The sequence below is a fragment of the Gossypium arboreum genome, chromosome 1 (genome assembly GCF_025698485.1).
Source record: "Gossypium arboreum isolate Shixiya-1 chromosome 1, ASM2569848v2, whole genome shotgun sequence".
In the NCBI taxonomy this organism is placed as follows: Eukaryota; Viridiplantae; Streptophyta; class Magnoliopsida; order Malvales; family Malvaceae; genus Gossypium; species Gossypium arboreum.
This window is the reverse complement of record NC_069070.1, coordinates 55645966-55661143: the sequence shown is the minus strand read 5'-3', so window position 1 is coordinate 55661143 and position 15178 is coordinate 55645966. Positions and strand designations below refer to the sequence as shown.

The 15178-nt window shown below is 35.3% G+C and overlaps 2 protein-coding genes across 2 annotated transcripts; both read right to left on the bottom strand.

The window, feature by feature from the left end:
* Positions 1–4373: 4373 nt before the first annotated feature.
* On the bottom strand, positions 4374–5660 carry LOC108464050 (glucuronoxylan 4-O-methyltransferase 1). The gene has a single exon (XM_017764131.2). It carries the CDS (start codon positions 5487–5489, stop codon positions 4611–4613), a length of 879 nt encoding a protein of 292 aa, XP_017619620.1. The 5' UTR covers positions 5490–5660; the 3' UTR covers positions 4374–4610.
* Positions 5661–6382: 722 nt separating this feature from the next.
* Positions 6383–13119, bottom strand: LOC108465052 (probable serine/threonine-protein kinase At1g09600). Its single transcript, XM_053028769.1, has 8 exons — positions 11497–13119; positions 10921–11205; positions 10257–10574; positions 9278–9505; positions 8600–8700; positions 7918–8029; positions 7271–7777; positions 6383–6978 (listed from the first exon to the last, which is right to left on the bottom strand). The coding sequence occupies exons 1-8, from the start codon at positions 11977–11979 to the stop codon at positions 6793–6795; spliced, it is 2220 nt and encodes a 739-aa protein (XP_052884729.1). The 5' UTR covers positions 11980–13119; the 3' UTR covers positions 6383–6792.
* Positions 13120–15178: the final 2059 nt, after the last annotated feature.

The window sequence follows — 15178 nt, the reverse complement described above, 5'->3', positions numbered from 1 at the left end:
GTCTCAAAATGTAAAAATCATTAAGAGAAACTATCAAAATCACTTACTTGAGAGGGCTCAAAGTTTCTGAATTTTTTGAAGCTTTCAAATCCCTACAATGGCTGATATTTTTGGCTAAGAAGAGAGAAAAGATGAGAGCTTTCCCTTTTTGTTTTATTAAAAATACAACTAGTCAAAATTGGTGAACTAAACTTCACCTAATTTTGACATTCTCTCCAATTTGTCTCCCATGGCCGGTCAAGCTATTTTCTAAGGGTCTAATTACCCTTTAAAGACCCCCAATTTTGGTTCTCTAGCTATTTAACATCTTTAGCTATCAAATTAGGACTTTTGCACTTTATGCGATTTAGTCCTTTTTTGGCAATTGAGCTCACAAACGTCAAAGTTAACTTACCAAATTTTTCATGCTTCCTAAAAACATGCCATAACATCAAAATAATAATAAAATTATTTATTCAACTCTGAATTTGTGGTCCCGAGACCACTATTTCGACTAGGCCTAAATCGAGCTATTAAATAGGGACTTTAGTTCATAATGTAAAAGGAAAACATCTCAAATTTATAAAAAAACAACAAGACATAAAAAAACCTAAATAAAATTCGAAAGAAATTAGAATTGAGATCTTCAATCTTGAAGTAGATCTGCTTTCGAGATGATTCCAACGGCTTTCTTAGAGTAATTTCTGCTTTCTACTCCGTGTATGTGCTTAGGTCTTCTTCTAATGTGTTTATATAGATTTTAGAATGCTCAGAAACCCTAAAAATTGGCTTTTTCCGCGTGTTTGGGAAACAATGAGTGATATCGACACCGGTTGCCACATGGGCATGTGGCTGGCCCGTGTGGCTTACACGGGCATGTGCTCAGCCCGTGTGGAAATGTTCTTGGCCATGTGGATCTTTAAATCAACCCGTTTTCTGCTCCTTTTGTTCCCCTATGCTTTCCTAAGTATAAAACATAAAATTAAAGGATTAAGAGCATCAAATTCACTAAATTGAATAATAACTCATCCAAAAACATGCTAAGCATGAGACTAAAATGTGTTACTTTTATGGTTTATCAAGCCGGGTAAGAGAAATTTGCAAGTGAGATTAACGCCAAAGGTGATGTGCGCCAAGTTTGTTTAAGTTACTGTGTTGATCATGTTGTAAGTATTCAAGATAGGATACAAGGTGATTTAGTTAGAAGTCAATTGGATTGAGTAATGGAGTAACTAAAATATTGGACCTTCACTTATGTTCTTCCCAGAGGTTGTAAGCCATTATAGGATAATTCTGAAAGAAAGTGACACGTGTCAAGTTCTAAAGGGGACTCAAGCTATATATATAATTGTATTTAGGAGGAGTATGGGGGATGTAACGCCCCAAAATTTTAGTGGTCATGGTTGTTAGATTCTATTGTTAGTAAGCATTTGTTTTAGTGGTTAGAGGCTCTAGTTATGTGTTAGGGTCTTGGGTTCAAATCTCAATTCAATCATGTTTCTTCCTAGGCCTATCTGGTTTTAAAAAAAAATACTTTTTTGTTGTCAAAATAATTTTAGAATTAATTTTAAATGAGTTTGTTTTAAAATATATATAATAATAAAATCAAGTAGTTAAATTAAAATGTTTTATCTTTTGGGTTTGTTTTGAAATAAATAAAACAATGTATTTAATTTATGTTGTGCTTATCCATTCTTTTTTTTTAATTAATTCCATCTTATTTTTGTTTTTTTAATTTCGTAAAACAACCAAAACCCATGTTCCCACTTCTGTTATTTCCCTAACCTACGCCACAAATTTTAATTCCAAAATTTTGTTTTTCTTATTTTCATCTTTTCGTCTGTTCTTTAGATTTTGTTTTAAGAATTTTCTTTAAATGTTGGGCTGATGGTTTTTTTTTTTCGACGCCACACGGTTGTATGGTAGGTTGTATGCGACACACGGTTGTGTGATAGATCGTGTGCGACACACGGTCATGTGGCAGGCCGTGTGCGACACACAGTCGTGTGACAGACCGTGTGCTGGACCGTGTTGACACACAATCTGGGTTATTTTGGGCCGTGTGGACCACACGGGCATATGGGCCCAAAGTAAAGAATTTCTCCCTAGGGCCGGACACGTTGTCCCAATTGACTGTGGGCTTTCCGTAAGGTCGGTATGAGACTAAGAATATTATAAGAAATGAAATTTGGACATCTGTTGGTACAAATTCTACTATCCGTAAGAATAATGAATACGCATAATAAGTATGTCGTTTGTATCTGTTATGTTGTGCATGTAAAGCTATGTCATTTTTAATTTCTACTCTGAATATGTATGATATTTTCTGTACTTTGTATCTGCATCTGGGTTGGGTTGTAAGTAACATGTGGAGGAAGTGATTCTATAAAAGGCAGTAAATTACCTAATGATCTGGCAGCTCAGCTGCAACTATTTTGTAAAGTGTCCTGTAGACACTAAATGGTGTGTAGGGATAGATGGGTGTTTTATAACCATATGGTGTGTTAGAATGGACGGAGTTGGTGTGTTGCGGCTAGGGGTAGGCTTATGTGTTGTATCTGCTCTGCTCTGCTATAAATCTGTTTCTAATAGATCTGTCTAATATGTATTTTACTATGTTAAGTTTATCGTTATACACTGAGTTTCAAAACTCACTCTCGGTTTAGCTAATATTTTTAGGTAATCCTCAGACTTAGGCAGGTCAGTGCGATGGGAGCTCGGTTACATTTGTAATTCATTTCTTTAATTATTTCAGATTGGTTTAAGTGTTTTGGAAAATTTGGACTGCTTGGACATTTTGGGACTATCTCGGTTTTGAATTTTATTATGGATTTTTGCATGATATTGATAAAATGATTATTTTCCTGCAATCAACTGTTTTCAAGGAAACAAACTTGGTTTTCCAAAATATAACGATCTAAGAATTTCCGTTGCAAAGTATTCGATTTATTTAGAAAATGTAAACAAACAAAGTTTTTAATTAAATAATTATGTCAAACATGTTTTCTAATAAAATAGGATTTTAAGAACAAAAGTTCACGCTGTTTTCAAATAAATGAAAGTGGGTCTTAAAACTGTTTTACGTAGCATCTCCAAATCTAACCATAACGTCCAAACCGATTTAGGGTATTACAGAGGAAGTTATCTTCTCCATTTTTTTAAAAGTATTACTATCTAATTCTTAAGGAATTGCAAGCATTTCTACCTTCCTTAAGCTGAAAGTTGTGATTCGGGGTTGTTATGAGGAGGTGTTTCGTGTCTGGGTAAGTTTTATGACTCTACATGTTATGTTACAAAATACTAAGTCTGTAAGAGTGCATGAATAGTAAGATGAAGAAGTAAAGATTTGCATGAGGTTATCTGGGTTTGATATGATGGTAAAGGTTATACGAATGAGTTATAATGGTGGCCATTGCAGTTTCATGTTGAACGTTGAATCTAGAGTTCAAGTTGCTATTCATGGGTGTCAGGTGAGTCTCTAAATTGGCTCTTGTGTGGTACTATTCATACCTTGATGTTTATGGAACAAATTAAAAGGTGATGCCGAGATCATGAAAGGTATAATAGGTAAGGTAAATGATTCCTAAAATATATCTATGATTGAGTGAATATTGTTAAGAATAATTTGTAAATTGGTACAGAGTCTGATAGGTTCAAGCATGTGTTGAATGATGCATGAGTAATGTAAGGTGAAGCATGGTTATATCTAAATGTTGAAATGCATGTTATGAGATGTGTGTTATATTGGCTACTTATTGTGGATTAAGAAGATTGAGTTTAGTATGTTTCAGTGTATGAAGTGTCTGCGAATAAATATGTTTGAAACCGAGCTCCAGCATTTGTTGCAGATTCGAAAATACATGTGACACAGATTTAGCTTGTATTGGTAATTTGTTGTCGTTTCAAAAGTTTAGTCTAGATTGGTAACCTTGCATGTATATTAAGTCATGAAAATGGCGCCTTCTGAAAAGAAACTAAAGGGAAATGATTACCCAATTGGGTTCTCTATGTCTCAGAAGGATGATGGGCAAACCTCACATAACATGAGTTTAAACAAATCCATATCGTAAGCACGTCAAGAAAGAAAAGCCTTTGTGGTGAACTTTGAAAGGAAAGCTTTTGTAAAAATTTTGAAATTTTGAAAGGAAAGCAAATCCCAGTTAAACGCAAAATATTTAACACCGTCGTTGATTGTTTTTATTCAAGGAATGAGTAAGTATTTCTATTTTCCAAAGGGATAAATTTACCAAAATTTGAAATTTGTAGGGATTTAATGGTATTTATACCAAATGAAAATGTATGTATAGCATATATAAAGAGATTTCAAAGAAATTATGAAGCAACCCCCAGGAATAAATAAATAATGACTGGATTGCTGAAGATGCAGTTAGAAATTAACTACGGAATACGAAACTGATTCTTTATTATAAATTCTGCAGTTCTATATTTGAGTTCAAAGAAATGCATGCATAGCAATTTGCCAATGCAATAGTGCTACGCTTTCCTATTTTGCTTTGATCAAACAAAACAAAAGAACAAAAAAATAGGATAATTCCCCCGTGAAACAGCATCAATCAACAATATAACAAAGAATTGATGAAGGGAAAATGGTAGGCAAGAAATTTGTAAGATCACTCAGGGCAAAAGGGTCTTTCCAAGCTATCCTTATGGCTAGGGATTCTGAAGTGTCTAAGCCTTCCTTCTTGCTTTTTCATGTACCCTTGGCATAAAAATGCCATGGAGAACTTATCTTCGACCACCCTATTTACATCATGCACGAACACATCAGTCTCTCCTTTCTCTTTATTCCTTGCCATCATACCCGCGGTGTATATGGCGGTCATCCTCCCCGGAGCGTCCTCGTAGTATCCGGTTGGTGCATCTACCATTATCAAGTCCCATTTCATCTCATAAACTTCACTTGGCAAACCTTTCAATGCAAGTTGGCACATTGAGTATTTAGGGTCAGCAATTGCTGTGCATTCAGGTCCTCTGCCCACGTCCATGAGATTCTCAGCTTGGTTTACCTTGCTATCATACGTCACATGGTAGGACTCCAACATGGGAAACCGACGTCGGATTTGCTCAATCCAAGCCTCATCTTCTTCAAGGAAAACTGTTCGCCCACCGTAGTTGAGGGAACTCCACATAAGGCTGTCATGGCCTAGGCCAAATACTAGGAAATTGCATGGTGACTTCTTCTCTAGAATTTTGGCAGTGACAGAGATTTCTTTCAGTGTTTGCTGCGGAGTGATACTCGAAGTTGCGTAGTGAATGAGAGCTTGGGCTAGAGAGCGTGGAATCTTGTCACAAGATGGCGAGCAATTTGCTCCACTTTTGCTTTCTTTAACACCATTAGAGGTTTTAGCTGCGGCAAATGTTTGTAAATTCGATGTATCATCTTGGGAAGATGATATACTTGATCTTAACACAAAAAGGAGGAGAAAAGCAAAGAAAACTCCTAAAAGGAGGACCTTAAAATTGAGGGCTTGACTGCCTTTAGGCCTCATGTTGGTCTGCAAGAAATGGTTTTTTTCCTTGATGCAGAGTATTGGTTATTATATTTGTGAGAGGTCTTGAGCTGCAAATACATAAAAATGGGTGAAACATACTATGATATGATATGGTTTCCATTATGCTTGGAAACAAAGGGAAGAAACGTCAGATACTTGATGAAGACAAAACATCTGCAAGGATTGTGGGTGAAGCAAGCAAGCAATATTGCGGTTGGCACATCTACTAGTTTGGTGGATTCATTTTTTGTGTGGGAACTGCAGTTTTAAAAAATAATAATAAAAAGATTTCATGGATTTGACCCAATTTGTTGGTTTGTAAGGTTATTAATTTTAAGGTCCAACAGCAAGGGATGATTTGGGAAGCCTTAGTTTTCAGAATTTGCTGGCTGAATGATGTTTCAAACAATAACAAGTTATTCATTGTGACAGAAAACGTTTTCTATTTTGGTTGTTGGTTGGTGATAAGGCGATGGAAGCGTTCATGGTCCACCTAATCCCATCTCCAACCAACCCCATTACAACAGTGCATTGGTGAGTGTTATATGCTGCTCTGCTTCAAACATTCATCTATATCTTTACCAAACAACGGGGGCTGTGAACAAAAACCCTAGGGAGATCAATTTCGGTAAATTGCTTCCTCTTAAATGTTTCTATCAAATCTTCATTGATACTTCAATCTTCAATTTAATTCTGATTGAAGGTAATATATACAAATTTTATCTTCCAAATATAATAAGTTTATTATTATATCAATCAAATTCACAAATATTGTCCTCCTTAGATTAAATTGCGCTTTAAGAAAATTAAAGAGGTGATTTTTTCTAAAGGTAGATGATAAGATTGAGTAAATTCGAGCAGATGATTCGACCTTTACAAAACCCAAAAAATTAAAAATGCAGTAAACTTGATTATAGATTTTGTAAGAAGCCTATTTTATCTGTACAAAGCATAGTTCAGAAAGTTGAACAATGACACAAACCTGTACCTAAGGTAACAACAAAATGGCCGAATTTCAAAGATAATCACCAAATACCACTCAACATTCTCAGTCGAAAAGAGCTGCTTTTTTTTTTTTTTTTTAATATAGAACTTCCGGAGTGAACTTTGGCCGGAAAAAAATTGTCCTTGCTGCAGGATTTCCATGATTATTGAACATCATCTGGCAGCAAGACGTGTCAAATCTCCAAAACAAAAAGATTTCTTCCTAATAATTAAATTATGACCACTCTGCTGAGTTTCCAGATCGGCATGGAACAGGTATAAGCATTTTTCCAGTTTCTCACTGTCACTTCTCGTGTTATAGTAGTGATTCAGTCTGTCCATTGTCATCAAAGTTAATTTTTGCCTTTGTCTTGTTCAAACGAGCTCTGCGAACAGCATTCTGAATCCGTCTCTCATGCTCTTTAAGCAGTTCCTCAAGGTTTCCTCCGCGAGGCATCAATGGTCCAGAATAGTGGATTCGATTATTCATGGAAACATAACCCTGGATTCACACACCAAAATTTAAGTGTTAATAACTCCAGATAGTTGAAACTGATAAATTGTGCCATGAACAACATAAAAGCAATCATTATAAATTGTGTTCCTCGCCTAGTATACACTTCTAGCTTCAAATTTTCATGGATTTTCTAGAAGATGGATATCACATAAAATCCTTGCATTCAGAAATCAGTTGTGATTAGAATGGATATTGGATCTACCAGTAAAGGAAAAGAAATAGGACGTCAAAAATACATGTCAATAAAACTAATTCTAATTGTACAAAATTCCCTTACCACGGCTGATTCCTTGGAAGATGGTTGTCCATCCTTCACATTTGAAGCCTTTGGTCTATCGAGTAAACCATGGGACAAATCATGCTTTTCAGAGGACTCAGCATTATCCAGATGGTTATATCCGGAATTAAAATGCTCCTCAGGCCATTGAGGATTTATATTATTCTCTTTGGTCATATCGAACCGTGAACTGCCTCTAACTGCAATTGAATTAGAAAATCGGGACAATTCCACAGCTCCACGATGAACAAATGTTGTCTGAGTTTTCAACTCTTCAGGCTTCCTTGGAAAACCAAATGCTCGAGCAGAAGTCTTCATAGACTCAATCTCAGTCTTCTTATTCCGTGAAGATTCAAACTTACCAGGGTGCATTGACCGGCCAGAATGAGAGTTGTATACAACTCTTTCTGTTCTTTTTGAAGGCTCAATAGGGACGCCAGCACCTCTGTCTTCTTCAGGGTAGCATACTTCACTGATACTTTTAGCATCAAACTGTCCTCGCCGTTTCTGTATCAAGCAACATAACAAACATCAGTCGTGACCAAAAGACTGATTTTCAGTTGGAAAGTGTTCAAACACCATATTAAATACTATCAAAAACATATGAACTGTGCAATAGCAAATAAATCTTGCAAGTTAGAAAGAACCTGTATGGATGCCTGTAACTCAGCATTAAAATCTGGGGCAGGAACAGCTATAGGTTCTCTGGAAAACTTTCTAACAGGATCAACTGCATGTACTTTCCCACCAGCTCTCTGCCTGGTTTTCAAGTTTTTAAGCAGGAAGAACAGTTGTTTTTATACTTTTTTTTTTTTTTGGGGGGTGGGGTGGGAACTTTAGAGAGCGAGATTGTTCTCAACAACACAAACTAATTCAAATTGAGAATTTTCATCCCTTTCTAGTAGATGGAAAAATAACCCAAATCTGTCAATATCAGTCCTGACCCTATAGGGGCATTTTAAAAAAAAAAGAAGACGAACTGGATTAGGGGGCAGGGCAGATTTTCAATTAAAATTTCTGGGTACAGCTTGTGCAGGTTTGACACAAACTAAAATTACCAAAATGCCCTTCTTTTATAACTACTTTTATACATTTTAATCAGAATATTTTAAACTTTTACAAGATTTTATAACAATTTAACTATTTCTAAACGTTTCAAGACGTAATACCAAATGCACATCACAATGAAGTTATTAGAGCTTCCAGTATAAAGTACTAAATGACCAGAATATAGGAAAAAGTTTAATAAGACACGATAATTTTCACAAAATGTTGTTTAAACATTGATGAGATCAAAATTTTTAATACAAAGTAGGAGCAGATAACTACCTTCTAGATTCCTCTTCTCGAAGCTTGGTATCAAATTCCTTACTAGGTGGATACTTGGGCAAGCTAGATGGATCGCAAGGAAGAGGAAATGTTGTAAAGAACTGGAAGAGAAACTTCAGAGTTAAAACAAAATTACCAAAATGAGATGACATGTATGAAGGATGAAAAGGTAGGATAATCATAAGCAACCAATATAGTTTACATTCCAAAGATGAACACCCCAGCAGGACCCAACACAAGCTGTGCAATGACTATTTCATAGTTGACCTTAGTGAACATGCCATTTATCAAGTAAGAAGAGCTGACATATGCACAAATGAACCAACAGGCTGGACATCTGAATGTCCCAAGTCCTAACGAAAAGTTAAAGGTTGCAATTATAAAGATGACGACTAACAACATTTCAAATGCAATTGAAAGACAGGCTTCTTGTTTATTATAAGGGTTTCTTTCCCTTATTAGCAAATCAACCAATGGTAATATGTCCAAATGCAGTTCAAGCCAATAAGATAGGAATTAAAAGGGTCACCTTGCTTGTATAAGAAAAAGTATGAACTTAAATTGTTTTCAAGGAAAAAGCATAAACAGAACCAGTTGGACTAACAAAAAGATAGATCCCAAAAAGAAGACTACAAGGTAACAAGTACAACTAAAAGAGATTGAACGTCTCAGGTTCACCTCACTCTGAAGTGCTGAAGGAGCAGTTCCACGACACTCGGGTTCTATTGCAAGAAGAACCTCCAAAAGGACCAAAGCAGATGCAGGAAAGTCCTTGAATGTCTTGAGAACACAACTTTTATAAGGATGTTGAGGTTTGAAAATGGTTGCATGTGGCAATTTTGATCTTTTCCAATAATCTTCAGAAGGTGATCCACAGAGTTTGAAGATTTTGTGCAGTTGTTCGACCTAAAAATGATAAACAATGAGATCGTCACTCACCAGAAGTTGAACTAAAAAGCTCAACTGCAAGTGCACTGCACTTTGGATAGTTCTATGAGTAAATTCTGAAAAATAACTTGTAGGCAGTTCTAGAGTACACATTCATTGCATAATCATGTCATGACAATGGCAATTATAAATGCTGAGCAGTACATCACTGAACCCACAGTCCAGTAAATTATCAACTAAAGTAGATGATTTTTGTGGCTGTCAACACCAGCAATGCTACCTCCAACCCAAAAATCACCTTAAAGGTGATACAAGCACATAATGAGCAAATAATTTGACAATTAAATATGTGCGAAATGAGATGATAAGCAAATTCAAACAAATGCCAAACCCCTGAATAAGATCATAGCTTAGGTTCTAAACAATTCTATGCCTAGATCATAGCAGAGTGATGCTAGTATGACTTTAAGATTAACTTTTGGCATCCAGGTCTTCCAATGTCATAGTGTCAAAAAGGAACCCAAATTCTCTTTGCATTTATATTTTCCATCCTGTTAAGCACGTGCAACAACATGCACACATCCACAAACACACATGACTAATAAATATATATAGTCATGCATACATGAGTCGGTAATAATTCCATGTCATCATAAGAAGCATGTTTCCCTTTTCTATCATAAGAAATAAAAAGCTTCATTAGAAGCTCGCCATGCACAAGGAATTTCAAATTATATGTGTCAATACCCTCAAAAAATGAAAACAGTACCTCAGTTCTTCCAGGCATGATAGGCTTCCCAGCAAATAATTCTGCAAGTATGCAACCAGAACTCCACAGATCGACAGCAACTCCATAGTTTGTAGAACCAAGCAAAAGCTCAGGAGGGCGGTACCATAAGGTTACGACACGACTTGTTAGAGGCTGCTTCTGATTCGGATGGAAAAAGGTTGCCAGTCCAAAATCACCAATCTTGAGGTTTCCATTACAGTCTATCAAGAGATTTGAGCCCTTGATATCACGGTGTAAAACACCACGACTATGGCAATGGTCAAGTCCGCGAAACAGCTGTTGCATGTAACACTTTATCTGCATGGTTACACATAAAATCCAGCACTTCAACACCCAAATAACCAAGTCCCTTTCTTTCATTTGAGCTAAAAAAAGGGTTAAACATAATTCTTTGCTGTCAAATGGTAACACAGTATATATAATTAAAAGTTACAACTTTGGTAAAGAAAACTGCTTCCACTAGTACAGGCAGTTGATCATTTGCTACATGCACAATATGTTCCATCAAATATCATTGAAAATCCACTAACAGTTCACAATGTGACAGACTTCTTATGAAACTGTTTTCCTCCACCATGGAATCACAAATTTTATGTAGATCTGAGCAACATTAATCAAATAAATATTGAAAATATGAACGTACCTGAGCTTCAGTGAACTTAACCTCAGGTCTTGCTAAAAGCCCTGCAAGATCATGCTCCATGTATTCAAATATAAGGTATAAGCTTCCAGACGCCCTAGAAGTAATTAGACCTTCAAGCTTCATGACATTAGGGTGATCAAGCTGACGTAGAATGATAATTTCTCTTGCCATGAAACAAACACTTTCAGGGTCCATATTAACAAATCGAACTTTCTTCAAGGCAACTATCTTATTTGATTCAAGGTCACGAGCTTTGTACACACTGCTGTAGGTTCCTTGGCCAATCTACATTATTAGCAGGACCGTATACTATATTTATTGAAAGAGGAAAAAGAACAGACATTGGAGATTACACCAAAAAAGCAAAGAGCTGAAGGCCTCATAAAGGTTGTCATAATTTGTATCGAGATGCACATTAATGAAACATACACTCATTTTAACTGCACAATAGTAGCTAGTTTATAAAATATAAATTTCAAAGTAGATATGCATAAGCAAAACACAAATTTCTTTAATGGACAGAAACAAGAAACGGAACTATAAATAAGCAATAAAAGATAAAGCTATTGAGCAGACCTTCTCCAACTTCTCGAATGACTCTGCCTTTCGAGGTATCCAACCATTGATGGCTTCCCCAGCTACTGCTGCTAGCCAAGAAGGCCAACCAGCGACCACCCGTGCACCTCTTTCGCCACCAGTTGCATTTATGATCCTGGACATCCTCGGCTGCCCTTGTCCACCCCTCCCATCCGCCTCCGTTGTTGGACGCCTTTGCAGCTCGGGTGGGGCCCCTTTAGACCTCTCAAAAACCGCCAACGCTGCCTTCTTTTCTTCATCATCAGAAGAGGACGAAGGCCCTGAAACGGCACTGTGGTTTGGCTGCTGATTCGAGATCAACCGTGCAGTGGCATCCGCCTCAACCACCACATTGTCCCTTTTAAAGGAAACAGATAACTTTTTTGCGGTTTTTCTCGAGTTCTTGTGGGCCTTGTCTCTTTTTCCATGGTTATTTTCAACGTATTCATTTGCTCGAGAACCTTTCGAGCAAATGCAACCCATAATTTATAGCCTCAGTTTGTTTTCCAATCAGGAAACTGCCTCATTCAATGTAGTTCCCTTCCTTGTTGTAGGATTCAATGATCCTCAAAAAAAAAAAAGTCCTAATTTTCTCTCTTGAATGTTGGAATTGTTAGGATAAAAAAGAAGGTTTGGAATTTTTTATTTTGAATTACATAAAAGGAATGCAGTTTTCCAGTGAATCAGAAAGACCCAGATCGCAAATCAAAAGGATATCCCAAACAGATTGCTAATTCGAGAGATCCCAAAAAGCTTAAAGTACAATCAACAAGAACCCAGATCCCCAAATCGAAGAAAATAACTCAAACGAACCGAGAAACGGATCAATATGTGAATTATATGAACCAAATTTCGGGACCCAAAAACAATTAAAACGAAATGCATATAAACTAAACCAATCCAGCAATGAAAAAAAATACCTTTTTGTAATATGTAATTGTCTAAATTTGATAGAGACATAAAATTGAAGTAAATGTATGATAAAAAGATACAAATAACCCTAGCCAAAAAATATTTTGGGGAAGTTAAATGAAATTCTGAAAACAGAGGTTTTTACTTGGACAAAAATACCTTCTTTCGAACAATGCAAAATGTTTACAATTGGTTCTTACTTCTTACAAAACAAAGAGATAAAAGCGGATCTGCGTATCAGCCCTAAGATTACGAATAGCCCTTGAAAAATATAATTTTGGTTAAAACAGAGTGTCCATAATTTGAACTCTTCCCTCTTTTTACAAATTGAACAAAATCAGATTTTTGTTTTCTAGTCTCTACAAGACCAGAAAGAAGAAAGTAAAAAAGAAGAAGAAGAAGAAGAAGAATGAGTGATCTGTTTTGAAAGTGAACGGAAAATTTGCAGTGTTTGGGAGAGAGAGGGAGAGGAGAAAATAAAAACAAAAAGAATGTTTAAAGGAGAGGAGGTGGTTGAACGCGCCGCACCGCACGAGTGGAGAGTGGAAGAGGTGCAACGTGGCATGTAGTGGAGGTTTGAGTGTGGTCCCCGGGGTAGGCGGAGATCCAGGCTGATAGCGACACATCACTTATTGGATTCAACTCCTATTTTCGGCCCTCACCAACGTAATAGTCTTTGGGTTCAGCCTAGAGCTCACCCTTTATGCCCCAATCTATATTCTATGCATCCATACCAATCCTATAAATCTATATAATTAGTTTTCTATCCGTCGGATGGACCAATTTCTTGTTTTTAAAATAATAATATACTAATTAAAATTTTGAGAAAATAATATTTGATTTCTTTTGTATTTTATTTTTATTAAAAGAATATAAAATTATTTTTTATAAAATAAATAGAGAGAGAGTAAAGAATAAAAAGAATAGGAGAGCAAAGTGAGTGTATTTTTACTGATAAATCAAAATATTTATAAAGTTTCTCCATAGTCTCTATTTATAAGCATAATAAGTATAAATAGAGTGGAGATCTAATTCTAATGACTATTAAAATTTAAAGTTCATTAAAATTTATCTTGATCTTAATGGACATCCACTTAATAAGATATTCATAAGACTCCCCTTTAGATGTCTATTGATAGATAATGTGTCTCGCTAAAACCTTACTAAGATAAAAACCCTGTAAGAAAAAAATTCCTAATGAAAGAAAAATAGTACACATATTTATAATATGCATAATATGTCATCTCATTAAAAACCTTATAAAAACTCAATGGGACAAAACCTCAGTTAAGAGAAAAATAGTACAACGCGTATTTATTCCTCCTCATGAAAACATCACATACTTTCTCATATTCTACATATTCAATCTTGAATACTAGCTTTTCAAATGACTATTTGAATATGCTTGCTAAGCATTTATATTACCATTCTTTTGAAAGTCATAAGTGAGGAAAAATTTTGGGGAAATATATTTTGATCTCTTCAGGAGTTTCAACAATAATCATAACAAACTTTAATCATGATTCTTCTATAAAAACACAAATAAGTATTTTTTATCATTTTATAATCCTCCTTCAACTACTATTTACCATATATATTCAAATTATTTCAATTCATATAAATGAAGAATTTTTCGAGAATTTCAATATGCTTCTAGCATTCTAAATCCTTTAAGGATTTTAATATAAACTTTACTATATAGTGATTCATAAAGGTTGTAACCATAACCATTAGACGCAAGTTAAATATTTTATGAATTTTCAAAATATTATATCTAAAGGTTATTCCATTCACCACAAAAGAATATTATATATTTTCATAAATGTCACGACTTAACGAAAAACTTCATATTTTATTTTGTTTTGTAAAACTATTTCATTTGCACCATAACTAGCTTTATACCTTCAGATATTTTGACTACTGGTCCAAAAACTTCACAAATTTAACTGTACTTCAGTTGCGTCTTTCTATTTTGACCAATTTATTTCATAACTATATTTCTCAATAAATTTATTCAAGATCCTCCTTTTGTTTCATTTTTCAATAATAATAGTGCATGCAAAATTATTGTCTACCACTTTTATTATCGGTTCGACATTTTCTCAAATTAACATAACTTATCAAGATATTTTATTTTCACTATTTTAATTTTCAGTTTCAAGTACCTAATTCTCTTCTGGAGTTTTAATTATTAGTTATGTCTTTAGTCTCTTTTAGTGTAACACCCTTAACCCATATCCATCACTGGAACAGGGTTACAAAGCATTATCAGAGTTTATATATCAAATACTATTAATTCATGTCATTTACTATTCATATTCGAAACCAATCATATTGTCCCTTAAATGGACTCTCGAGGCCCAATTTATGCATTAAAAACAAATTGGGATTATATCAGAAATTCAAAGAATTTTTCGCAAAATTCTAAAATTTTTCTTAAATACAGGGGTCACATGTAACACCCATTACCCGTATTCAATACCGGAACAGGATACGAGGCATTATCGGACTTACATTGCAAGTAAACATATAATTCCAAGTCATAAATTTTCATCCAAATTAAAACCATTTGTGTTCAATCATAAATTCCCTAATACAAGCCTACGAACATGCTTTGGAAGTGGTTCGGGACTAACCCGATAACTCAGGGAATTTTTACAAAACTTAGAAAAAAAATTTATGTACAGGGGTCACACGCCCGTGTGGTTCGAGACACGCCCGTGTGGGTAGGTCGTGTGGTCACACACGCCTGTGTCCCTAACCCATGTAA

Excerpts from the sequence above, each read along its gene's own strand:
- LOC108464050 (XM_017764131.2), bottom strand. The coding sequence starts at position 5,489 with ATGAGGCCTAAAGGCAGTCAAGCCCTCAATTTTAAGGTCCTCCTTTTA.
- LOC108465052 (XM_053028769.1), bottom strand. The coding sequence starts at position 11,979 with ATGGGTTGCATTTGCTCGAAAGGTTCTCGAGCAAATGAATACGTTGAA. Across the intron at positions 11,206-11,496 it reads CATTCGAGAAGTTGGAGAAG|ATTGGCCAAGGAACCTACAG; the intron begins GTCTGCTCAATA and ends CTAATAATGTAG. Across the intron at positions 7,778-7,917 it reads AGTTACAGGCATCCATACAG|AAACGGCGAGGACAGTTTGA; the intron begins GTTCTTTCTAAC and ends TGCTTGATACAG.